The 27,885-nt window shown below is 34.4% G+C and overlaps 1 protein-coding gene across 6 annotated transcripts; it reads right to left on the reverse strand.

Moving 5' to 3' along the window:
* Positions 1-3,889: 3,889 nt before the first annotated feature.
* Positions 3,890-27,885, reverse strand: SH3GLB1 (SH3 domain containing GRB2 like, endophilin B1). 6 transcript variants are annotated; one of them, XM_077746195.1, is made up of 10 exons: positions 27,747-27,885; positions 24,762-24,890; positions 22,525-22,658; positions 21,094-21,186; positions 17,502-17,588; positions 15,873-15,896; positions 11,680-11,769; positions 11,200-11,300; positions 4,705-4,930; positions 3,890-4,361 (listed from the first exon to the last, which is right to left on the reverse strand). In XM_077746195.1, the coding sequence occupies exons 1-10, from the start codon at positions 27,781-27,783 to the stop codon at positions 4,254-4,256; spliced, it is 1,029 nt and encodes a 342-aa protein (XP_077602321.1). In that variant the 5' UTR covers positions 27,784-27,885; the 3' UTR covers positions 3,890-4,253. The 6 variants fall into 6 exon arrangements, with proteins under 6 accessions (XP_077602321.1, XP_077602320.1, XP_077602317.1 ...); XM_077746194.1 differs by having other exon boundaries at positions 11,197-11,300; XM_077746191.1 differs by having other exon boundaries at positions 11,197-11,300; positions 17,550-17,588; positions 27,747-27,867.

Raw genomic sequence — 27,885 nt, forward strand, 5'->3', positions numbered from 1 at the left:
TAGGTGATTTTTATCTTTCAAACTAAATTTTCATTTTTTTCCTTTTCATCAACACGCCTATGACTTGTATTATTAAAAAAGCATTAACAATTCTTAAAAAGTCTCCTGTGAAGAAAGAATGAGAGCGGAGCTTAGCAACCTGAGGCACAGGGATGTAAACATTAGTCTCAAACTGCTTTAATGGGTTGTCAGGGTGCTCTGATGTCAAATTGTCACTGTGTTAAGTGGAAATGTGGGTGGTTGTAGTGCTTCTTCAAACTAAGGGATCCATTCCTAAGAAACCTTCCACAGCAACCCAGTAATGGCATTCCAAGCAAGATTTCCCTTGCGTACACTAAGCATACCTTTGTACCCTCACACCCACTTGTAACAGAGCCCAGCAAGGTGCCTCCATCCTTGAAAGAGCAGTACTGGGTGACAGTATAGAAGACTGGGACAATTTCTCAAGTGATGTCAAATAGTACCTGAAGGTGAAAGGCAAGTTTTTTGTTCTACTGAGGTGGTTCTCAAACTTATAAAAACAGATTGCTGGGCCTTACCCCCTGAGTTTAATTCAGTAGATCTTGGATAAGGCTTACGAATTGCCTCTCCCCCACCCTTTCATTTCACGAGTATTTATTGAGTACATAAAACGTGCTAGGTCTTGTATTAAGAGCTGGGAATTTGTGATCAAAAGAATTATAGCTTCTATCTCAGGGAGCCTATATTATAGATGGACAGATATAAACAAATTATAAAAGTATATATAATTAAAATTATGGTAGTGCTAGAATAAAGATCAGAAGACAATTTTTGTCTTAAACTGTTTTTTTTAAATGTTACATGAAAGAACTAAGACTAGTTCTATAGCCCCCTCAAGACAAAAAATTAAGATACAGATATAAAGTACTTGGAAATACAAATTAGCATTTGAAACAAGTCCGTAGGTGATGGTGCAGGGTCTCACACTGAGAACCGCTGCCCTGAGTAGATTTTCTGATTAGGATAATGTGGGAGAAAGGGCACAAGGTAAGAGGCATTTAATCATCTGGGGGAGCGGTTGAGGCAAAGCTAGTGCTTATGGCTCCTTGCTCAGGCTGCAAGTGCTACATACTAGGCAACACGTATTTCACAATTTTAAGCATTTGGGAGGTAGGGAAGAGATTTTTGAGGAATCCTGTCAACAAAGCATGGAGGTGAGCTGAGGCTCTCTGGGTAAATGATGCTGTTGCTTCTTGTCCTGCTCTTGTCACCCTTCCCACAGAATCTCAGAAATGCGCTCCATACCAGCTCCTCCATTCACAGTCTGTTCCTTTGTCCTGGTGGGTAACAACAGACTGTGTGGATGGACTTGAACCCCCTGGTGACTCTAGCCTCAGGTTTCTTATTTCTTCTGTTACTCAGAATGAGGCACATTCCCATTTCTGGGACCTACTGTCCTACAATATCAATTTTTCTGATTTAGCACCATAAAAAAAGATTTAACACCATGATCTTTTAGGTTAGATTACTTTGAGGACAGATGTAGAGACACTTCAGTAATTTTTTTCAGTCTGTAAAAGAACCTACAATTATTTCCAAGTTTATTATTTTATTCATATGTGCGTCCTTCACATGTTACTATACCTTTAAGCTCCGGGCCACAGAGCTTATTTAAATAATTTAAAATTGCACCGTGAATTATTAGGCTTCCCAAGCTTTTCTTCCATGCCTAAGAACCTTATGGGCTTTTACCTGAGTAAAAATTAAACTATGACTTCATAAGTCAAAGCCAAAATAAAAAAACCCCAGAAAACACAAAACCAAAAAAACTCCCAAACCACCAAACAAAACCCCTTTAAAATAAAAAGCAATGAACGGAAGAACAGGCCCATATATTATGGTGGATTTGTGGTAGACAAAGGCACTAGAAGCCTTTGGACCTTAACATCAGTGAAGGCTGCTACACATTACTGGGTTACTATAAGCAACATTCATTTGACGGAAAACAAAAGGTTCTGATAAAACTTATGCTGTGGTGAAGTTAAACCTAGACCTAGGTCTGACTTAAAAGTGCGGGTGTGGGTGGGTAAAGTAGAACAGAGCATGGATATACAAGGTATCCTGGTACACAGTCATAAACAAGGCCTACAGTCTGGATTGGTCAGGAAGCCAGGGTGGCTAACAAAGGGAAACTGGTATTTACAGAATGTTTCTATTATGTGTCAAACTTTTCTCTAAAAATGACTTACCACACAAGTTAACTTTGCTACATAATCCTCACAAGAACCTTAAGGTGGCATAATTATTATCCCTATTTTACTAACAAGGAAGCAACAGTTTCTATAATAGTGAAGCTCAAAGAGCACAGGATATGAGGAAGACTGGATTTGAACCCAGGGCAGTTTCACTCCAGTACGGGTACTTTTTCTCCTTTACTACTCTACTTCCCTTAAACCTAACTTACAGTTGCTGTTTCAGTTGACCTGGATTTTTTTTATGATCTCCTAAATCCTAACCTGGACTGATGTAACATAAAAGACGGTACTCTCTGCTGGCTACAGGACTTCCTTTGAGGGGAAAGAAAAAGCTCACTCACTTGGCTGGTGCTATAGCTAACTAACCAGCTTGAACAGCTCTTAGGGTTAAGTGTCTGGTGATTCACGGTGTGAATCAAAGTGTCTTTGTACAATTATAAAATTGCAGAGAATGTGTCTCAGCACCGAAATAAAAGGGTAACAACAGTTAAAGTCTAGACTGTGAACTAAATTATTATCAACATGTTGACAAAGCTCTGATTAGGAGCTCTTAAATACATTTAAAAATACTTCTTGTTATGTGTTCATTTTTTAAAGTACCAAAAAATGTTTCAATACATTAACATTCCCTGAAGAAACGAACTACATCTTTGCACTTCACGAGTAGGCCACACTGAACTACTACTTTCAACTGTCAGAACATGCCACATTCTCTCGGCTTGAGGCCCGGCACATCTTTTTCCCTCTGCCTGGAACACTTCCTCTCCATACCATCTCCTACTCCCCAAATCTGAACTAGGAGACTCCCAAAGCTCTCAGACATAGCACCCTGTGATCCTTCTCTCATGACGTGGATTCTGTTATATGGCAACTGCCAATTAAGGTTTGCAGGGGGAAGGACCGTGCACCTTCTGCAGGGTAGTATCCCCAGCTGATCAGCATAGTGCCTGGCCCTCAACGCATGTTTGATGAATGAACAAATGAGAATGAATATAGAAGTCCTAACATGGAAACGATGTGCTGAGTCATAGCAATGGTCCAAATAGCAATTTTCTGACTGCAAGTGTGTTTCACAACTGGAGATCCTGATCAAGATAACCTACGTTCATTAATAAATATTAAAATTTTTATTAGTAAACAGTAACAAAAATGTATTGTTTGTGTGCATTTTCCTCTATGATGAGTGTAGTTGCATTAATCCATATTTTAATAAGGATTTGTTCCATAAGAACAAATTCTCTCTACTGAAGTATGTTCTTAACAGATCTAATTCTGATAATGCATTAAATTGTGCCAATTAAACAATCTTAAACATGTTGTTTAGCAAACTGAACTTGTTCCAGATGTTTTAGAACTTTAACTAAAAATATACCAGAGAAACATGGTATTCCCTTTCAAGGGCTACTTGTTCTTAAATTTAAAAGAAATCATTCAGTAGTGTTTAATACCCCCCTCCCACCTCCAAAATAAACCACTGAGATACAATATTGAAATCACTCAATTTCTGTTGGAAAACAAGGTAAACATGGTATAATATTTATGGAAACATTCAGAAATATATTTTTCACAAAAGAGGCTTATATCCTAGAGCACTTTTTAAACCAACAGTTTAAAACAAACTTTAATTTTATTCTTTGGCTATTAAATTATACCTAATAAATGAGTCACTGGTATCAATTCACAATAAATTTATTTTACATAAAAGAAAAAGCTTGCCATTAATGAAAAAATTCAGTAGAAAACAGTTCTTCTGCTTTAAGTTGGAGCTCAAAAGTAGAAGCTGCTTGTTAGTGAAACCTCAGTAGAAAGAGAATTTTGTAAGAAAACATTCTTGGCAATGAAAGCACTAACATAAATTCTGTAATGAAATATTTACCATGCAATTTTACTGGCAGAAAGGCTGGTTTCTGATGGCTGGTATTTCTTTTCAGTCTCCTAAGAACATTAACATGGAAGATACTTAAACCTGCTTTGTTTAGAGTTAATTGTATATAAATACTGGTGTCATGATGGGTAATTTTTCCATAGTCCACCTATTTAATTGAGCAGTTCTAAGTAGGTAATTGGCACCCTGCCCTTCTGATTTCCCCTTTCCCCCATTAGCCAGTCTGAATCCATTCCAACGACACTGAACACAGTGATCACCTACAAAATAAAATATTTCCAGTTATTAACTATGTTAGGAAATAAACATTTGTAACTTGTTTAAACTACTCATTACCAAAGTTATTTAAGCAGTATTAATTTTGCTGAAAGATAAAGGATTTTATTAGAGGCAGTTTTAGAAATCTTCTAGTTATTTAGCAGTTAAAAGCTTTAAATCTGCTATTCTGTTAAAATTTCTATAAAATGTTGATACAACCATCTTAAATCTACAAAAGCATTCACGATACACTATTTCCAAAGTAATAAGGAATTTGCATTTTATTATGCTACGAGAAGATATGTCGATCTATGATACAGTTTTCTTATACCGTATATTACTCACCTCATCCGCCAGAAGTGATAATTCACTACTGTTTGCAGCATCATAATCATACAGAACCCTGGCCTTCCTGCTGCCACCGCACTCCTTAAGGTCAATGAGGTTGGAAGGGGAGGTGATTACCAGACCACTTGTTGAAGTCAAGGCAGAAGAACCAATCACATTCGATGAAGCAGATGGTACAGGTGCCACAGAAGTCTGATTGTTGTTACAATAATTGGATGGAAAACTGTTGGGGAAAAATGGCCAATTATCAATTTCCAAGTGACTAAAGCTTCTGAATACCACCACTTGGTGGCAGTGTTTACTTTCTACCAACTTCCATTTTGGCTTAAGATTTACAGATGTAATATTTTAATAGCAAAGTATGCCTCTTAGCCAATTATACTAGAGAAAATGCAGAAGAAAAAATATTTTTAATGTTTATTTATTTTAGAGAGAAAGAGAGAGACAAAGACAGACAGAGCACAAGCAGGGGAGGGGCAGAGAGAGAGGAAGATACAGAATCCGAAGTAGGCTCCAGGCTCTGAGCTGTCAGCATAGAGCCTGAAGTGGGGCTTGAACTCACGAACCGTGAGATCATGACCTGAGCCAAAGTTGGACACTTAACAAACTGAGCCACGCAGGAGCACCATGCAGGTGGTTTTCAAATACAAGTACTTGAAAGTTTTTTCTTCAAAGCTGTCTTTACAATTATAAATTTGAAGCTTAAAAAAAACAAACAAAAAAACCCCAAACATGCTTGCTATTTCCAGAAAAAAATGAATTTATTCTTAAAAACACTTCCAGAAAACTTCTACTACTATGTTTTATTAATCTTTTCTTGCCTTTATGAATTGTTAAATAAAAATATCAATGAACTACTACTTCTATCTATACTAGATACTATCACAAGAGTGAAGTCTTCTCAAGTTAATCCTTTGAGAAATATTTGAATAACCAAGCTCTTTTTACAAAACTGATCCAATCACACTTTTCTATTCAGTCAAATGACAAATATTTATGGAGTATCTACATGTCCAGCATCATCACAAGCTAAAGACACAAGGAGGAAACAACACCATTCCTTTATGGACATATACACAGGTGAGGACATGGGCATTCAAATACTATGAGTAATAACTATAATGAAGACTCAATGGGAGAATAGGGCAAATTTCATAAGTTCATTCTGTCTTGTATTGTTTGTAGGGGAAGTAGGGGCCAAAAAGAAAAGTTTTATTAGAAATTAGTGAAATCTCTTTGACAAATATTATCAACATTTTTTAAATGTTTTATTTATTTCTGAGAGAGAGAGAGGGAGGGAACAGGGGAGGGTCAGAGAGAGGGAGACACAGAATCTGAAACAGTCTCTAGGCTCTGAGCTGTCAGCAGAGAGCCCCATGTGGGGCTCAAACTCACGAACCGTGAGATTATGACCTGAGTCAGTCGGATGCTTAGCCGACTGAGCCACCCAGGCACCCCAGATATTGTAAATATTTTAAAGATAATTAAAATTTTCAATTTACTGCAAAGCTACTGTTTCTCCAATACTAAATGGAAAAGAGCATAAAATGGTTGGCCTATATTCATTCTCATCCAGCCATTTCTAAGGTTGAAAATTCCTCATGAAAATTCATATTTAAATCTTAATAAATATAAAAGATCTTATCTGGTAAGGTGGGTGAAACTCATCCCTAAATAAAATACAATTTCCTTCTTCTCTTTATGACCACTGTGCCATCTGGAAATCACAGCCAGCCAGCAAAATTTCCATTAGTCTCACAACCTCTTCTCTAAACCTTCCTTCATCCTCTTATGCTTGTATTTATCTTTCATACTCACGGAGCCTACAAGTGGATGGAGTAGGAGCTGCATGGTCCTCATTATCATTTTTACACTCTTATAACCAATCTTGCCCAATCTTAGAATTCAGGTTATCTGACGATTTACTACCCATCATCTATGGATATTTCATTCCCTTCTCTTCATTTCTACAAGATTTTAGCTCCTGGCTCACTGATACTGTCTCTTACTTGGTGATTATAATATCCATATGGACAATTCTTCTATATGAAGACAATTCTTCACTTTGGTTTGTCAGATCCATGATATCTTCTCTTTCTGTGCCTGACCCTATAGTTCAGCCACCCATTTCTACTGCCTCATCTACATCTCATCAATTCTAAAAACTATAACCCTTGAAATAATAATTTCCAACATCTCAGTGTCTGACCATCATCTTTTTTTCCCCAGTACTCTCCAACAAGCCTACAGTGGATCTACGGTCCTCCTAATACATCCCTCATGGCCATGGTAATTACTATCATCACTCCCTTGCATAGCCTTCTTCTCCTATACTTCTCACTTCAAATTACTCATTTGGTAAAAATCTATTAACCTACTCAGTATCCGTGTATTTATTCTTGAGAGGAGAAAAGTATGACCATTTTGTCTAGTCTTGCCCTCAGTTTATGAGTAGGAACTTCAAGTGGGTCCACAATCAATGCTGCTTAGCAAATACTATACATTTCTCTAAGTCCATTCACTTTCCATTCTTTAATGAATATTTCATACACTTTCATCCATCCTCAAAATTCTAGCAATTTCTCCCCTAACCTTTATACTCAGTTGATGAGTTGTTTCCTTTTTAACTGAGAGGAAAAATAACAATCAGGAAACATCTATGCTTTTGTGATCATCTCCTCTCTTACTACAGATGAGCTGTCTATGCTTCTGTGGCTAATTTCTCCACCTCTGCACAAAATCTCATCTTCTTTTTCCTCTCAAGGATATCACACTACCAATTCTTCCCTTTTTTCCCCCGTGTTATCTTATTTCTCCATGTACTGTATCATTCTCATCAGTTCGCAAACATGCTCTTATTTCTCCTATCTTAAAAAACAAAAAAATCTGCTAGATCCACTTTCTCCTCTGGCTACTGCTGCATTTTTCTGTTCCTCTTTCTACTAGAGCTCCTCTCAAAGATTTACCTAAACTCCCCATCACAGTCCCTCCTCTTCTGTCGTCTTAGACTGTAGACATGATTTGCCCCTATTGTTTCACCAAAACTATTCACCAAGGTCAGCAATGACTTCAATGTTCTAAATCCAATGGTCTATCAACATTCCTCATTTCACTTGGCCTATCTAGTGATCACAGTGGATCCTTTCTCTCTGCTTACCTGTACCTTCTTCACTCTTCCAGGCCACACTCTTGGTTTATATCTTACCTCACTGTTCATCCCTTACCACTGCTTCCTTAGCTCTCTGTGTCGCAGTACTTCAGGGTTTAGCCTTTAGCCCTCCTCTTTTCTCTACCTTTCATCTAGTCTCAGATTTAAATATCCCTGATATGCTGACCACTTTCTAACTTAAATCTCTAATTCAGGTCCCAAACTGTAGCCTGCATATCCTAAAACTGGGCATCTCCACTTAGATGTTTAATAGACATTTCAAACTTCATTATGTCTAAAACTGGGCTTCTGGTATAAAACTGGGGTGATCTACCACCCCAACCTCCTCCTCCTGTGACACTCCCCATTTTAGTTAACTACAGCTCCATTCTTTCAGTTGTACAGGCCAAACACCTGCAGTAACTCTTGACTCCTCTAAGCCCTATATAAATGAAGTGTGTCAGCAAATTCTGCTGGTTCTACCTTTAAAATATATCCAGGATTTGATCATTTTTTTACCACATCTATCACAATCACCATGATCCAAGCCACCAACACCTCCTGATTGGATTGGCTAAAATTTTACAATCAGCTCTAAACAGATCTGTTAGCTTCCACTCAGGCCCTCTAACATTTACCTTTAACAGAGCAGCAAGGATAGTCCTATTAGAGGCTAATCGAATCTGCCACTCCTCAGGGCAAAACCCTCAAAGGCTTCTCATCTCTGAGTAAAGGTTAAAGCCCTACGTGTCCCGGCTTCCCATTTCCTCGATTCATCTCCAGCAGAGCCCTCCTTACTGTTGCTTGCACATTACAGCTATGTTCCTGCTTCAGGGTTTTTTTTTTTTTTTTTTTTTTTTTTTTTTTNTCCTGGAGCATTTTTTCTCAGATGGCTATATGTTTTGCTTCCTCTCATTTTTCAAATCTGTCTTCTCTAACTAGTGCAAACCTCTACTCCTAACCAAGGCACTTTTCTGCTTATTTTTCTTTGTAGCATTTATCACCTTCTAATATACTATGTAATTCACATCCATATTGATTTTCTACTTCCCTCTGCTCCCAAATAGATGCAGGCTCAACAAAGAGAGGGATCTGGCCTGTTTTGTTTACACGGTTTCTTCATGCCTGCCTGGAATACTGCATTTTTAAAAATTACAAGCAAATGTTTCTCTGATGGGGAACAGTGTTCTAATGACAAAAAGATCTAATTCTAATTCAGGTTCTACTCTAAAGTTAGGAACACATTTCCTAGCATCTGTTCCTCAGTGAACTCAGTTCCTCAGCATTGATTAAATATATACATTTCTGAAGATTAAAAAATATAATTTCTCTTTCCCCACATAAGTGTTTTTAAACACAACACATGTGTTTTTAAAGTCTCTAACCATGGAATTTTATTTTCAAGTTTATTAGTATAATTAACCTTTGTTTACCACTGACATCTACCTATGTCAGTTTGGGGAAATTAAGGGTAAAAAGAAAAACAACCCGTCCCCTCCCAACCAAACAACAACAACAAAAACCCTGAAAAGACCATTATTAACTTCTGAGAACATTTTGAAAACTACAGACTTTCTGCCACTGTAGCTTGATGTATTAAAACCTTCTAATTATTTAAAAATAAAATACATGTACTAGCTTTGTGACTGGTACTTCTGTTTCCTCATCTGTAAAAGGCAGATAATAGTACTTAAACTCACAGGTGTGAGGATTATAACATTACATATGAGGTATCTAGAGGGGTGCCTGGGGACAACTAGAGCCCTTCCTAAGTGACTAGTGTTTTTCAGTTGTTACCACCACCACCGCTATTTTAACCTGGTTCTACCTCTCAGAAATAGCTTCTGAATTAGCATGGGATTGGATGATTTGTCAAGTTCTGCATTTGAATACAGTTCTATTCACTCTTAAAAAGCATAACCTGCAATACTAAATACCTCAAACTCCCCGCCCCGCTCCCCATCCCACTCTTTATTACTGGTCCTTACCAGTAATCTAAGTCTTTGAGGGCAGAGAGACAACTGGACTTTCCTCCCTAGAACAGCACCACTCATTTCACTGTAATGTCTGAGCTTACCCTAAAGTACAATAACTAGCATTTTGTTTGAATGGTAGAGTTCCAAGCACTTGTGTGGCTTTAAGCAGAGTTCAAGTATGAAAGGTAACAACAGCAACCCCTCTGCTCTACTCCCAGAGTATAGGACACAATGAAAAGAAAGGACTAGGGCTTCTTGGGCTTAAAATAGCTGTAATGAGGTAGGGACAAAGTGGTCTGCTTTTGGGTATTTAACGTCACTAACAAAACTGTAAATATATACAAGTGTCAATATTCTATAAATCCTATTGAAATAACCAATGGTATCAGGCTAAAATTCATTTTTAAGACCTAAAATTGGTTTTGTGGATGTGCCTAATTTTGCTCCTGGTCTAGTTTTAAAGGATTATGCAGAAAAGAATATCGAAGTGACTAAAAAAAACCAAACAAAAAACAAACACAAAAAAACCCTTATTCCTTAAAATAACTTCTCTTGATACTTCTCCATCAAATATTACATATCACTCACTCCCTGCTTCAATGACTTCTTGCTATATAAATCCCAAACTCCTTACTATTACTTACTTTACAGGCCCACTTGAGTCACAGTTAGATGTCCCTTGCAGGAACCTGCACTTCCACCTTTCCACTTGCCACCTGGCCTGTCCACCAATGGCGTTTATTTCTAGCTAGATTTAAATACCTAGGTATTTCTATCTAGATCTCATAGAGACCATATTTGTCTTATACATCATTTTATTTCTAGTGTCCTCTAAAAATGAGCTCCATAAGGGTACGCAATTTTGCCTGTTCTGTTTGCTGATATAATCCTAGAGAATAGAACAGTGCTTGGTATATGACAGGTGTTCAATAAATATGTGATAAATGAATGACTAGGCTATTGTTTTGCTTTAAAGTATATTAAAATATAGTTTTTAATAATAACATAATGGGCTTGAGGTTACAGACTATTCTAAAACCCTTTTTATAAGCAATAAACGAGTAATGAATAAGTATAAATTAGCTGATCCCTAACGGCAAATAAGTGTCAATGTAACTAGTTAATCTTCCTCAATTAAACCAAAGGTATTCCAGAGAAAAGTGAACTTCAAACACTTTTGGGTGCCAGGAGAGTTCAAAATGTTTTTGTTACCTCACAAGTCTGACAATTCCCTTAAAAAATCTGATTTCAAGTAAGCCAACAAAAGCCTTTAATTCTTTGAATCTGCACCTCTATCATAAGTTCACATGCAAAAATCTGAATTTATTCTCTTATCAGGAGTTTCATGTGTGAAAAGGATATTACCACCTTCCCAGTTGTTTCTGGAGGTCTAACATGTACTGGTAACATTGCGCATAGTAGGTCATCTGGGCTTCCACAAAGTCATTCAGACAGCGGAGATGATGGGCCTGTAAAGGAAAGTTACAGTTATTTCTCAGCTCTCTAGTCTACTTCAAAATGTTAAATTCCAAGGGTCAACAAAACAACATATACTCATGGAGAAACACCAGTAACTAGCATTCTATGACAAGGCTTACCGAGACTGACCTCGGTCAACAGTGTAAGAACAAACTGTGTAGCCAGTAAAGACCAACAAATGGATGTGATGAGTGAGAGAACTAGGTGATAGGTATAACAAAAATTTAAAATATTTCTCCATATATTTGGAAAGTACCACAATTTAAATTTCCTTGATAAGTGGCTGAAAAAGAAGTTCAGTTTTTCCCCCTCAAAGTGCCTTAGGACCATCAAAATCTTCAAATAAATTTCCAGTTAATGAACACTCACGTGCGTACTGCTGATTCCCTCTAACAGAAGTCTCGTAATCTCTGCTTGACGATCAAATTCACTTTGGGTTATTCTCAATTCCTGTTCAGACTTAAATTGGAACATAGTTTTAGAATTTTGATGACTTAGTCTGACTTATGTACATTTGTTTAGATAGTTTAAAAATCTTCCAAGTAAACCCCAAATGATGAGCTGGCAATTCTCTCATTCTGCTTTGAGTTTAAACAGGTCCCTGATCTCTACACCTCAGCTTTTCTATATTACTCAATCTAGATAGAATGTAGTCCTTACCGGCACTTGGACTCAAAAGAATCTATTAATGTCATAGCTTCATGATATACACATAAAAGCCTAGAAACACTATGGGACAGTATTGTCATATGTTTTGTCATGTCAATATAAAATGTCATAACATTTTATAAAATCTTAAAAATACTAATTTATATGTATAATATTTGAAAAAATTCTCAATTATTACTATAGTTAATTTACTTTGAAGTTAAAGATTGCCTTTAATCTCAAATGAAAAAACTTAAGAGCGAAGTCATAAGATTTTAACTTCTTTTTTTTTTAATGCTTATTTTTGAGAGAGAACACACGAGGGAGGATGGGGCACAGAGGGAGGGAGGCAGAGGAGCAGAAGCAGGCTCTGAGCTGAGAGCGCAGACTGATGTGAGACTCGAACTCATGACCTTATGACCTGAAACTCAAGAGATCATGAGCTGAGCTGAAGTTAGACACTTAACTGACTGAGCCACCCAGGTGCCCCATATTTTAACCTCTTATGCTTAGTTACTAAACATATTGTTTCTAGGCATATAGTTCTTAGGTTCTTTCTAAGCACTCTTTTTGCATGAGGGGTGACTTTCTTTTTAGTTTTCTTTTCAAACTTTGCATACAATATGGCTTAAGAATCACTATTATCTACAAGATGTAGATAATACATCTTGTATTTTCTGCAAGTTATGGGTGACCTTTAATCAGTCGTGTGCCGGTAAACTGGCTGGGGCTGGTGGGGAGAGTTCTAATGTGCTGATTTTCATGGTAATAAATACCCCAACCACAGCTCATTTCAAGCTGCCAAGGTGAAGTCATTGACTTCTGGGTTGGAAAGAGGTGTATATAATACCATGCCACCACTACTAGCTTCAATCCTCTGATATAGGTTCAGTGCTGGGACAAAATAGTTCACTAAAAAATCAATATTACCTAAAAAAAGTAAATACTCCATAAAAAACATCTTAAGATTTTAGTCAGAGTTGGCTGGTATTAAGTGAGGAGGAGAAAAATAAAATCTCACAGCTCACTCAAAATAGTTAGCTTATCCCACACTGGGAATCATGATTGGTGATAATACCATTAATACTGATATGTTCTACTACCTCTCCAGGATAAATAGTTCCCCCACCCATCCAAGTAATATTTCTAAGACTGTAGTAAGTATAACAACTAGGTCTAAACTATTTCCTTATCCATCCCATCTCTCTCTCTTCATCAGCCTTTGGTGGTAATTATTAAACTAGTGAACCAGTCAACAAGGAAGCAAAACAGATAATCAGTTGCTGTAATCATTTTCATCCCATTGGCAACAGACCTGGCAGAGGTGACTAAGAAGTGACCACTAGATTGGATTTATGGAAATAAGTTTGAATTATTCAATAATTCAAGAGTGAAAATTAAATTTTACTTGACTGAAACTAGAATGCATAGTGCTTTCATAACACAGCTGAAGTTACAAGGTTCATCTAGAGGCTGGTATGAAGCAGAAAACAGTCCTAGGAGAAGAAAAGAATCAGTGTTCTTTCTAAGTAAAGTGTTAAGGAAAACTGATCACTTCAGAGTTACACTTGCATTATTTACTCTTTTGCTTGGTTGGATACAAAAAGGTTTTAACAGAAGTTACAATAATAAACCCAAAATAAATGAAATTCAGAAGTAAACAAGACTAGTGGAAGTACAATTTGATTTAATGCTTTAAGAAGAAATGGCAGAAAAGCCTACTAAATGGCAATATTTCTACACAAGGTATAAGCAAGTGGGCTAGATAATAGAGTAAGTAACTGGGAAGTCTGAGTATGAAATGGAAGTGTTTTTAGTTAAGAAAACTGAATTTAAAAAAGTTATAAGATGATCTCACAAAGGATAAGAGATCAGTCTTCCATGTTTAAGCAAAATTTAAGTACCTAATTATGAAGAAAGGCACCATGTTACAAAGCCTAGGAAGTCATTCCTTGAACAATTTAGATTTTGTATTTAGGAAAGATAAATGACAGGAAGGAAATGAATCCCATTTCTTGAACAAGTTTCAGTGTATGCCTGGGGTAGCTGCAGTCAAATGTCCTAAACCATCTCTACCTCTGACAAATATTATGATGATAATAATTAATCTGAAAGGCTGAGTACCTGAAATAGGTTTGGCATAAGCAATTTTCTTAGGAATGATCCATATTAAAAAGATAGAATGATCCATATTAAAAAGATAGATAAAAAGCGTTTAAAGAAAGACAGTGAATTTAAAGGGTTTTTATTCTGTCCTCCATAAGACCTCATTCCCTGACTAATTTTACAATTAAGACATAGAGTTCTATAGAAAAGACCTTTCCTGCCAGAGCATATGACAGTGCAACTTGGGTTAGGAAGCAAGAATTCTTTTAGGATGTAACTTTGGAAAAGGGCAAGAATTTCTTGATCTGTGATATCAGGGCTGGGTAACTCTAAGCTAGAAATTTTGGTCATGCTTTTGAGGCATTTGCTGTGAAATTTTGTTCAGTGGTATTTTTTCTATAGGCTTAAATCGTAAAACATTTGAAGAATACAAAGTTTTAAAATTATGTATTTTTTAAATGGTAAAAATGAAAGAAGTGAGTATGGAAGAAAAAAAATCTCCCTAAATCCATTTTGGTATAATTTTCTTAAGTTTTACACATACACACACAGTAAATATTTGCTTCCTGACTTTCTTTCCAGTTATATATAATCACGTTTCCCAAACTTACAGAGACTGCAGAATCAGACTTTTTTTGGTGCTAACCAGACTGGAAGAGATCTTGGTTTTATTGTTCGACTTATATTTTCTTCCATGTTATTCTGCCCTCTTTTCATGCTAGAGGTTCAGGAATAGCCAGAGGCCAAGACAGAACCATAACTAAGTTGACAAATGGATTCCACAATGGGGGATGAGAGTAGAATCAAGCATTTCATACTGGATTTCCAATTCAGAGAGTAAAAAACCCCATAACTTATGCAGGGAACAGACTGTATAGTCAGCATTCCTACAGAGTCAAAAATAAAAAGTTAAAATTTGAAAGAAAAAAAATGGTCAGGGGGCACAATGATCACCTGCCCTCCATCCCCAGCACTGTCCTCGTCTGGAGGTCAAATTTTGGTAGGCCTGAACATGAGGAGTAAATAAAAAAATGCCTCTGAAGACTTTAAATAGCATTTGAAACAAATCTGCACTAAAGTCATAATTTTATTCCTTAAATTCTTGCTTATTTTATTTCCCAACCTAGATAAAAATGAAAAATGGAAATACAGAAAGAGGGACTACTAATAGCAGTCATATGGACCACTTCTAAGTGACAGTCCAACACTGAGGGAGTAGACAACAACTTCAAAAACAAACAACGGATCTAATTGTTATACAGTACAATAATGTACATTCATAATAATAGCTCTAAAAACTGTAAATAAAATTAAATATATGCTATCCTGTATTTATTTCATGGAGCAGTAAAATACTATTTTACAACTATTTTCAACTAAAGTGATAGAAGACTTAGCTCTGGTGGAGGAACAAGCTTCAGTTAGCTAGGAAATTCCTTTGTGTGACATATGATACATTCAATCTATGAATATACAAGTCATGGTGTAAAGTATATTTTACATAATTGTCATGTAAGTAAACCAAGTATTTAAACTGTCTCCTGGCAAGCACTGTAAATATTACTACTTAATGTAGCACGTATCTAGTATTTATCAGAGTGTATGCAAAGTACATCTCTGTAGTATTGTTCTATTGCTCTGCGGAGCTACTACCAGCCAAAGAAATCTGAGCTTTCTAGAATAATTTTTAGATTTTATAAGTAACCAAGATGGTCACTGACCCTATGGCTACTGTCCAAGAAATATTTACTGAATGAATGACAATTAAATTCTCGTTTCATAATTCTGTAGTTTAATAATTTACTTACTTTTGTCACTTCCTCTGCCCAAATCTAGCCAGCATTAAAAATTAGAGAAAAATATACAGAATGAAAGAAAGTTGGAATTTAACATTTTTTACAACTTAGTTTAGAAAAATGTAATTATTTTAAATTCAAAGGGCATACTCTCCTTTTCTAGAATCACATTAACACAATAGTAAGTAAATCAGTATAGTTTAATATACTGTGAAAGTATGCCTTCATATGTGTCAATACTATTAATTTCTGAATCTTATTCTAATTTTATAAATTAATAAGAATAATAATTTTCTCAAACTGGGGCTATTCAGCCCCTCTTAGTTGTAGTTTTCTAATCTGTAAAATGAGAGGTTTGGACTAAACAATTTCTAATTTCTCACTTAGGTCTAAAATTCTCAAATTTTAGGAAACTAAAATGAAGCAAGGATAAACAGACAGTGAACACTGATATAGCCACTGGTGGGGCACAAAAAACGAGAAACAATGAGTTTAAAATTATCAGAGTTAAACACATCTTACTAAAAGTCGGTGACATCAGTAGTAAAATAAATGCCTAACAAATGGAACATAGACTTGCTAATTGTTTAGGATACTTTTACCTAAAATTTAAAAAACCTATGATTTATACATGATTACCAATGACTGAAATAGTCTCACACTTTTCATTCACCTACAGATAGGACAATGGAAATAAATGAATGCATTCTCTTGCTATGTAAGGAGAGCCCTGATGTAGCCAGGGCTTCAATAATCATAGTAGTTTAAAACAACAAAAATGCATTTTAAATATTCTCTACATATATTTTCCCTCCATCAGCTCAATGCTAATGGAATAAAAACAACTGACTGTGAATTTATTATAAGCTGTACTACAGATTCCATGCCACTTCTATGGAAGTAATTTATCTAGGAGTATCATGCCGAACACTATATCTATAAATCTTTATTGGCTAATGTTTATCAGTTTTGGGGATATATTCAAATTTTATGAATTTCTATTTTGTTAAAAATTAAAAATTACTTGTATCTCAAAAATGTCCTCAAATCAAGCTCAACATACATAGAACATATATAGAACAATCCTCATTCCCAATTCGTGCCTAAGGCTATTAATATCCTGCAATATTCTTAAGTAAATTAGCACTGGAAGGGGAATGGGCCTTGCGATTACAAAAATACCTTAAACTATCAGGGGGAGGTGGGTGTTTTGGTCTGAAACTGAAGAAATTCATTGTCGAGTTTCAGTGAAAGTTAAGGTAAACATCAAAGATACGGAGAAACAAAGTAAATCTGTATAGCTTACACCTTTCTGTAAGTATATTTTGTTAATTTTTTTTGTTAAAAATAAAAACGCAAAGTGCCAGCCAACTTAGTGTTTTAGTTACTAAGTATAAAAGGCACTATATATTTATATATAAATTCATATTCTAAAATCTGAATTTGGCATAGATAATAATATTTGGCAATTAGAATACAATTTCTTTTCTTCAAGTTCCAGTATTACTTCAGCTAGTATTCCCTGTGATTTTTGCCGGACTAATGAATTCATGGCTTCAACTACTTTAGACTTTTACATGCAGATAATAGCAAGAGAAGGCACTTTATTTAAGATGTAGAAAACACAGTAGGCCAACAAACCTTCAGCCATTTTACATGCAGGAAGTTGAGCATGTAAGAGAAATTTACCATAATGTTATCTCCTTCAAGGCGAGCTGAGTTTAGTTGCTTAAGTGCATAGGTAAGAGACAAAGAACACATTATACCAATGAACACAGTGAAACAAATTACTTCTTCACAATAAAGGACAAACAAGTATTAAGAGAGCCGAAAAAATGGTTTCCTATTTAATAAAAAAAAAACCCACAATAAACTATATTGCTCTATGGAATGTCACATAGCGGTGCCTATTCAAAATTTTCCAGAAGATACAAATTTTTAAAGACAAAAAACAGGGTTGATGCTTGATTTTAAATTAGAATCATTTAAGGAAAATGTCACTTTAAAAACTGCCACAGTTACCTACAATTTTTATTAAATTTTCACCTATGAAAGCCCTTCTGCCTACCCACATTTTTCCTATTCAAAGATCATTTCTATTTTATGAATATATGATGCCTTTAACCACATTTTCTTTTCAATCAGCCTCAGCCAGGTCTTGGCATACCCTAAGGAAATATGAAAGGTATGTCAATCCTTATATTTTCAATAAGCCTTAAATTCTCATATGTGTACATTAAGGTTAAAGTAATATGATGGTGCTCAGTTTACAGATTAAAGATTTAGACATCTGTGGAAATAAATGCTTAAGCAGGCAGAGGGACATTCATAAATCTGTGTTATCTGAAGATGTATATTCTGTATTTGTATACCTAAAAGAAAGGTCTAAGTCTCTAAATATTAGCTTTGAAACCAGATGAATTTTTCTTCCCATTAGCAGAAGTCTAAAATAATTTTAAAAAACTTATACAGGACTAAATAAAGCTAGGTTAATGAATGTCAGTGCCTTATAATTTTAAATGTAGAAATTTTGTCTTTGCTTCTTATGACAGAAGTTTTATAGTATTTTCAAAACTGTGTTTTTGTTCATTGTGAAACATTCAAGTAGGTTTTCTTTCTGCTCAACTGGTATATTTTTGAGAAATGCCTTAGATGCTGCATTACTTCAACATGCTAACTAATAAAATAAAAGTTAGTAAAGTAGCAATACTGGATACAGGAATAAGTATTTTATTGATAGGGTTAACATCATCAGAAAGTTCAATCTAGTGTACTAGATTGTGAACTGAGGGCAGCAGAAATTTTGCATTATTTATCTCTGAACTCCTCAGCAAAACATATTGTACAAAATAAGCATTTGATAAATACAGAATTGAAAAAGAGGTCACAAGAAGCCAGTAAATGAGTTAAAAAAAAAAAAAAAGTCCTGATGTACACAGGTCCCAAACCTTATTTGCAGAGAAATAACTATTCACAAAACAATACATGGAAATTTATAAAGTGAAATCAAAGAAATTCTGAGATTAGAGTAACCTCTTCAAGCTGCCAACTAGGAATGAAGAAATGTGTCAAAGAAGGAAAAAAAAGCAAACGCAAATTTCTAGTGGTTTCTATTTTTTTGTATTCTTCAAGTAAACAGAAGAGAAATACAGAAAATAAATACCACCAGAGATCACAAAATATAGGCATGCCTCAAGGTTTTATGTAGTAACAGACTAAGAGGACTTTTCCTTTCTAAAGTATTTCAGACTTACTGCTATAAAGTTTGAAGAAAAACGAGTTGGTTATCTAGGGGAAAAAAACACAACTAAAATCAGGAAATGGGAATTTTTCTTTGGACTAACATTTTAAATATTTGGCTATAGTAAATTTGTTTTACGCAATATATAAATTATAGAAAAGTTGTGTAAAAATAAAGTTGTTCAAGCAAGTCATTTGTATACTCTTTCATTTTTATTTTAAATGTAGATTCTCATGGAAAAAATTCTGCCCTCAACAATACTCAGCAAAGAAAAATTGTCAAGATCTTTTCTGGATATATCAAAAGCAAACACCTTTCAAAGTTTGTCTACTATTATATTTAGTTCTTACAAACTTTAATAGAAATGGTAAAATAATTTAGAATAACCAAAGGACCTTTACAGTGTCAAATCTGAGTTTTCTGGAACTTTTTCAGGTACAAAGGTAGACATAGTCATTATCCTGTAATAGTGCTTGTTAAAGAAAGTTTTGTACTGAGACTTGACAATGGTATTCTTCTCATTCCGCAATCATTATTGGGCACATATAGGCATTTTGAATAAAGAGATTTTATTTTGGTTCAAACACTTATTTCCAAATAATCCTTATTTATCTTAACACTTTTTTTCCTGATTATGAAATCAGTATCTTAAAAAATCAATTTATACTTTACCACATAAATCTATTATTAGCAACTAGAAAGTAATCCTAATTTGGAGTCTCTTGTCACCTACAATGTTCAATTTTAAAGTTCTTATTCTGCAAAAAGCCCATTTTGGGAAGTTAGGGTGTTCTTGATGATGACATCATAATAAATTCTGAGGTGAAAGAGCCAGTGAATTTGGATTCAATGTCTTCTCAAAGACAGCTCCCCAGCAGTAACTGATACAGTATCTTCCATAGGGAAGCTGTCTAGAAAAAATATTTCTAGAAAAAAATTATTCTGCTCATATAAGGTTTGGGGGAAATTTTATAAGACATAACAACCCAAAACCAATTTTACCAGTTTTAAATTTCACTGTAAAGCAAGTCTCAACCTCTTCTTTCCCAAAACAAGAGCGCCACAGTCAACTTCCACCAGCACTGTGGTGGATGTTCCTTAAGGCAAGGGTTCTTGATGAGGACAATGGGAGTGAGTTGGGATCAGAAGGCAGGGGGAGCGTCATGCTTCTTAACAAAACATATCCCTTAGTACATGTTAAGAATTATTTTGTTATGCTCTTCTAATAAATTCAGACTTGTTTATATTGTACTATCTTAAAGGCTTAAATCTCAAATCTGATTAAGGTCTTCAATCTTTGGAACGGAAATATAAACAGTATACATACTAGATTAAATAAGCTTATAAGTAAAACCTCTTAATATAGTTATAAATATATGTATATATGTAAATAATTACATTGTTACATTTAATATATATCCACTGTATTTAAAAAGACTAATCTGAGGTTGATTTTAAGGAAAATATACAAGAACTTATGTATCCAAATGGGTTTCCTCCCCTGCAAAACAGTCATCTGGGAGTCCATGCTGCCACTGTTTGAATGGTTTTGGAATTCTTGGTGACAACTCCTTTAGTCAGTTTGACTCACATGTGGAAAGGGAGTCAAGTTTAGTTTTTAAGTCACACACAAGCAATCTCAAATTTGATTCATTCTCCTATTACTATTTTTTCTAATTCAAATACAATAAACCTATCTCCAAAAGTGTATTTTCTAACATCACAGATGATATTTAAAGAACATGATACAGCTTTAGGAGCTCTCACATTTTTATTTTTTAGCAACAGATATATTGCTGAAATAATACTGCCTGTTGATATGACTATTTTGCACTGATTTGGATGCATTAAGCTCTGATTTGTATAAAAACACAAGAAGTCATATTCTAGTCTTAAAAACTGACCATAGCTTGCATGGTATAGGAGCAAAACATTTTACAAATTTTAAAGTTATCAACCTAGAATGTTTTTCTATTAAAAAATACTACTTACTGAAGCTCTAGTTTCTGCAGCTTTTGCCTTTTTTAGTCTGGTTTTCGCAGCATCCAAATCCAGTCTCTTATTTTGTAATAGTTTCCTTTCTTTCTATAAATATGGAAAAAAAAAAAAGGCTAATGATGCTAAAATCCATTAAAAAGCATACACATTTAAAGGATTATTCTCCATTAAATATATGAATCATCTGCTAAAGATCTATAATTACAAAATTGGCTATGAAGTGACACTTGACTCCTTTTTCTTATGGTTTTCAATTTTAAAATAATGGAGACATTCTAGATGCTTGAAAAATCTGGGAAAGATGGCGGGTGATGGCAGAAACAAAGGAGTCTTAATTTAATATTTTGTGGTTTCGCTCCCCAGGTAATGTTTCACTCTATCTTCTTGGTTGTCACAACTGGGGGTGGGGGTGTGTTATTGGGTAGAAGCCAGGATGCTGCTAAATATCCTACAATGCAGTATGGCTCCCACAACAAAGACTTATTTGACTCAGAAAGTTAGTATTGTCCAGGTTGAGAAACTGTTTCACACAGATTATCTAGGAAATGCCTATGATAAAGGAGATACGAGCCTAGGGCAAAGTTTCTTGATATCTTAAGTGATCTACTGTAAGAACTAGGCAGCTTCACTTAATGAATAGTGAATAGCAGTGAATACAGTTCTACTACTCCAAAATGGAATTTCAGATTTCATATATTAAATTTCATCCTATTGACAATCTAATCTTTTAAATCATATTTTAACTTGGTAGCTTTTCTTTTGTCTCAGGTGAAATACTTTTTACCCAGAAACAAATTCAGTGTAAACATACTGAGTTTCTGTAATAATTTGTAATAAGAAAGCAGCAAATTAAAGTTTAAAATATTTACAATAAAGAATAATCTTGCAAAAATCTTAGGAAAAAAATCCACCTAGATCTCCATTCTCCATCACTGTAAATAACAAACAAAAAATAATATTAGGCTTGGCAAGGTGATATTTACTTCTTTGGCAATAAAACACAGCTGTATGAAGAGAAGATAAGAGGCTTCCAGGGATGCAAAAAAACAGGAAGTCAAACAACCAGAAATATAAGCTTCTAGAAATTACATTTTTGGCTCCCAGTTTAAATGAATAGTTACACGGCTATACTATCATGATATTCTATACCATATTTTTATAATTCCAGGAACTTAGTACTGGTTATGAACAAGAATCAATGCAAAGTAATCTCAATAACACTACAGGGACACAAACATAGAGTACATATCATCAATAGTCTTTTATGTTGGTCAGTTTTGTTTTCTGCTAGATATGCATCTGGCTAGGCTATTTAAATTTTCTAATCTGATACATCTACATGATCAAGAGGGCAAAATATTCATTAAAAACTGGAATTATATATCTAAATATTTTACTAAAAATAGGGAACATTTTCCAACTCACAGCAATTGTTTTGTAATCTCCTTCTATAAAGTTTCTTAAAGGAGTGAGAAAATTTAAGGCTGATGATTGAATCAGCTCTCTGTCTGCTGTTCCAATTCGTTTTTGTGTTTCTCCACACTTAATAAGGGCATTACCTGCAAAGGAAAAAATTGTTGTTTGTTTTTTATTTTTTACCATTTTCTGGTAACGTCAGAAAATAAAATCAGCAATTTGTTCTGCTTTAAAGTTAGCCATCATTTCTTTACTTAAGTAAAAATAAAATAGAATTAACTGTAGCTAGTTTCATTTTAAAGATAAATTTAAGATGATAAATATCTGAATAAAAATGACAAAGGTGAAGTCCTTATCATACCATAGTTAATTGTACCAATTCAACCAATGGAACACAAGAGAATAAATATGCTAAAAATTAGTGTTTATGGTCATAGCTCAAACAGTGGAGATATGTTTAGAAAAGCATAATGCTTAAAATATTTTCATAAGTCAAAATTTGTCTTCTGTTTCTATATTTATGCATGGGCTTCAAGTATCTTTAAATAATAGTATAAATTTGTATCTTAAGTTAAAAGAAAAATCCATGTTTTGCAACACATATACCTTAATGTTTAAAGAGGACAAGTAGAGTGGAAAATAGAGCAAAAGAAAGGGAACTCACAAGACCAAGGTTATACTCCCAAGTCTACCTCTAATAAGTTTTAATTCTGTGGATCTTAATTCCTCCATGTTAGGATGAGATTAGATCTGATTGGCAAGGACGATAATACAACACAGTAGTTAAGACCTCCATGTCTGGATACAGATCTCCATTTGAATTATTAGCTGTAGGATTATGGATGAATTATGTAACCTAAGACTCAGTTTCCTTGTCTTCAAAATGGAGATAATTATACTGAAAGTAGGATATAAGTGAAGATTTATTGAATACATATGTTGTGTAATGTTAAACCCAATGCCTGAAATACTCAATTGTTAGCTACTATCAATTACTAGTAAATAGATTCACAAAGCCCAATTCCAATAATCAGGGTAGAGTCAATAACAGAATTATTATAGGTGAAAACAGACTAAACAGTGGATTAAAAAAGGAAAAAATTTATAAGCCTTTTGAATGTTTATGCCCCACTGGGCCTTCAGCTTGATGAAGATAAGGGCTTGGTGCCCTTTATGTACCTTTATGACCACCCCCCACCCCCAGCATCTAATTGCATCTGACACAAAAAGGCACAAAAAAATGTTTGTGTAAAAATTTTCTAAAATAGTTAACATTTAGAAATAAAACTATAAAAATTTTAAGCATATTTAGACTTCTGAAAGAAGTACATTTGAAGACCACAAGGTAAAAGTTTCAGTTGCATATCTAACATCCACTCAATGGATTAATGCCATTCATTATATAGTATTTAGGATATTTCCTTCTGACATAAGGTAACTACTAAAACTTCAAGTTCATTGTGTTTCAGAATTTAGGAACTATTTTATAAATCAGTAATATATGAAGAAAACCATTTACCTACCATTTCATACCCACATAAAGACCAATTTCTTGCAGAAGTCTTAATAAAGAGCATTTTTAGTCATGAACAATAGGAAAAGAAGTTATAGAAATCTTAAATAGCCTTATATTCTGAGAAAATTAGATTTGAGCTTCAGAGTTATATATTTAAAAAGTCAGTACAGTAACTAACAAAGCTGGCACAACTGAAAGCATGATTACAGAAAACTTGAATTACATGAATAAAATAAACATAATCCAAACATCCAGAGATTACCATTGTTAACATTTTTGTGGTACCAACATCATTGTGTAATGAAAGCACTAGTGATGTGTTCAAACACTATGTGCCAGGCATTTTAATATAAAAATAAATAAGCTCTCAAGAAAGCTTTAAAAAAATCTAAAGGAGACATATGTAATCAAATTTACAATGTATCACAAGAAGTAATGTATCAGAGGTTGCAAGATTCAATGGGAGTACCAGTGAAGAATTCATTTAACTTTTCAGATCTAAAAAGATTAATGTGAATTCACAGAATATTATATACTTAAATATATTACATTGAACTGTACATATTTACTGGCTACCTGTATTTCTCACTTTATCCAAAAATTTAAACATAATAAATTTGAAGTTAAAATTGATTCTACGAAAATTAGGTAACTGTTAATGATGTCTCAAAGTAGTAAAAATCTAAAAGTAAAGTTATTAACTTGGTAGATCTTTTTACCCTTTGCTTACCATAAGCTGTTCCTGGGCCAAACTCAGTCCCTGCATCAATCATATATTGTCCCAAAAGTTCTGGGTTGTTTATACGACTTGGAGCTTTTCTATCCAGTTTCTCATAAACAAATTCTTCTATCCTGGCATCTAGGAGAAAGGTTTAAACTTTCAATGAGTTCAAAAAAGCAAAACTACTTATAAGACTGTGTTTTCCCTCTCTGAGCCATTTATCATTCTGTAAAATAAACATGAAGTTAGCATGCTTCTAAGTACATGTCTTAAGAGAGAATTTTTAATTTTTATGTTACAGTATTACACAGCCCTAAGAAACTTATACTTTAGAAATCTGATAAAATGTTTTGGCACAAAAATATTAACTTAAAGTAAGACTATTATGAATATTCTCTGAGATTTTAATAGAGTTGGTTATTCACTTAGTATCTAATGAAGTTGCCTTTGTCCCATTCATACACAGCCTAAGTTTTAACTTTGAACACATTCATTTCAATTTCAAAACCAGGGATTTCTAGCTATGAAAATGTAGATATAAGGTACCTATAAGAACTAGAGAGTCACATACTTCTAATACCCTTTTCATGCTTTTGCTTGCTTACATGCTCTCTCTCCTTCCTAGAATCTAAATATAGGTATGGGAATTTAAGGAATAGAACAATCCAGGCATAGGACAGTCAAAGACAGAGATTAGCAATATGATATCCTGGCTTAATTGTATTTAATTTTGTTTAAAGTACAAGATGTATCTCTCAGTATGTATGCACATTAATATTAACAAGAGGGTTAAAATACAAAATAGGTTAAAAGCAAAAATGGAAGGCTAGTATACATGGAAAGGAAAAAAATCAGTAAAATCTGAATATAAAGACTCGGTTAGCGTAATGTAAGAGACACTTACACTGCCACCCAATAGTGAGGTATTTTAGAGACAAATGAGAAAAAGTCAGTTTCGAGAAATAATGATTAACTAAGAATCAAAATTATAATCCAAAGAGAAGCTAAAATAAATAGGTTCCTTCTAAGCTCCTCAGGTAATTCCTCCACAAGTGGAAGCTTCACACAGTACACTGAAAACTTAAAAAATGAACCGAACAAGTAAAAGAAACAGTTCAGGAGCCAGCACAAGCATTAATTATAATACATAAAATAGGCTGCTGGAAAAATACTTGCTTTTGTGGTAGACTTTGGAGCAGGATCAGAAGTTTTTAAGCAGGACTTTTAAAACCTTTAAATTAGTTAAAACCATAATGAGTCAGTCCAAAACAGAACCATTTAAAAAAATGTTAACTGCATTTCAAAATTTCATTTTCTGACTGTGAGAAGGCTTCTTAGCTTTGTTGCATTTCTACCTATTTGGTCAAAAGTTCAAAGTTGAACCTTATGTTGATTTCATTCAGTTAATAAAACATTTGGTATATTTAAACTAAATGTTAATTTCATTAGGACATTAATAGATCATAATACAATCTTAAAAAAATATGTGGGCAACACTGCTATAATGAAATATGTATTTCTGGAAAATATAGGTTCTGGAAAACTGTACCCCAAAAATAACAGAGTTTAGAGGAAAATGAAGTTTGGGCCTGACCACTCCTAATCTATGTAACTTTATAATCAGAGTGCAAACAAAAAACTCAATTTTGTTTAATACTTCAGATTTAAAACACTAATGTAAAATTGTACTATATAAGCCACTGTAACTTTATGCTGATGAAACTCCCGTTTCCCAGGTGTGTATGAGTTTGTCTGCCATTCAGAAAAAAATATAGAACAGACTACTTATGTGAGAAGCTCTGGACAGGGCAAGGAACTAAAGGAAAAATGCCTACTACTTTTTTAAGGTGCCGTGGTATATAATTTAAGTAGCCTTAAATAAGAAATACCACGTAGTGTTCAAAGACAACAGGATTCAAAGTGTAAAAGGCCTATTTCAGAAAGTCACCACAATAGTACAAAATTTTGGGGGCGCTTGGGTGGCTCAGTCGGGTAAGCATCCAACTTCAGCTCAGGTCATGGTCTTGCAGACTGTGAGTTTGAGCCCCGCGTCAGGCTCTGTATAGACAGCTCAGAGCCTGGAGCCTGCTTCTAATTCTTCTCTCTCTCTTTCTCTCTGCTCCTCCCCTGCTCACACTCTGTTTCTCTCTCTCTCTCTCAAAAATAAACATTAAAAAAATAAATAAAATGTACAAAATCACTAACACTTTGTGTAGTGCTTCAGGTTCACAGAATAGCAACAAAGTTTAAAGCCTGGAAGTTAATACCTAAAAGTAAGCTTACGGCATTTCCAACATGGTCACAATACTGGGGCAAATGGGAATGAAAGCATTTGCTGCTTTGTTCTTCAGTTTTGATGTATAAAGTTCAACAGTGAAAAGACTGGGTGTCAATACACCAGTTCAAGTTCAATTTCCACTTCTAATTGGCTAAGCTACATTGTATAAAATGCTAACTTGTGACTTGCAATTACTAAACAATTGTTGTGTACTTTATTTGAAAGGTTATTGCAATAGATGGGTCATCTGAAAAACCTTACAGAGTTGTCTGAAGATCAAATAGAATAATTTATGTAAAACTTAACATAACCATAAATAATTGGTAACTATGTAAGTGTTCATATAATTTTTCCTTAATTATTTAGGGACAATCTCCCCATATGTAAGAAAAAGGTTAATTTATTTTCACAGCTCTTTCTAACTCATAAAAGTAAAAGTCACTCCCTGATATTGAGTTTTCAAGAGCATTCTACAAAGGCATAAAAAACACTATCAGTCAATTTGTCAGAGGGTACACAAAGAGGTGTTTATCACCCTCTTCTTCACCAAAAGCACACACACACAAACCCAACAGACCCTACAGCCACAAACCAAAAACTTCTGTTTTCCAATAGCTATCAAGATCTTTTTTGTTTTGTTTTTTTACATAGAAAAACCCTACTAACAGTACCCTTTAATAGATTAGTCAATAAGATAAAGGTAAAAAGTTTCTTACTTGGATTTGGCTGCAATAACACTTCAGTTTGTTTCATTATTTTTTCTGTCCATATTTTGGTACATTCAGCTTTGCTAAGAAGGTTCTCTAAGTGAGCATCCAATTCTGTCTTCTCTGCCTGGCCAAGCTTTTCTTCTGT

This window comes from Crocuta crocuta, unplaced genomic scaffold, assembly GCF_008692635.1.
Source record: "Crocuta crocuta isolate KB4526 unplaced genomic scaffold, BGI_CrCroc_1.0 scaffold48, whole genome shotgun sequence".
Lineage (NCBI taxonomy): Eukaryota > Metazoa > Chordata > Mammalia > Carnivora > Hyaenidae > Crocuta > Crocuta crocuta.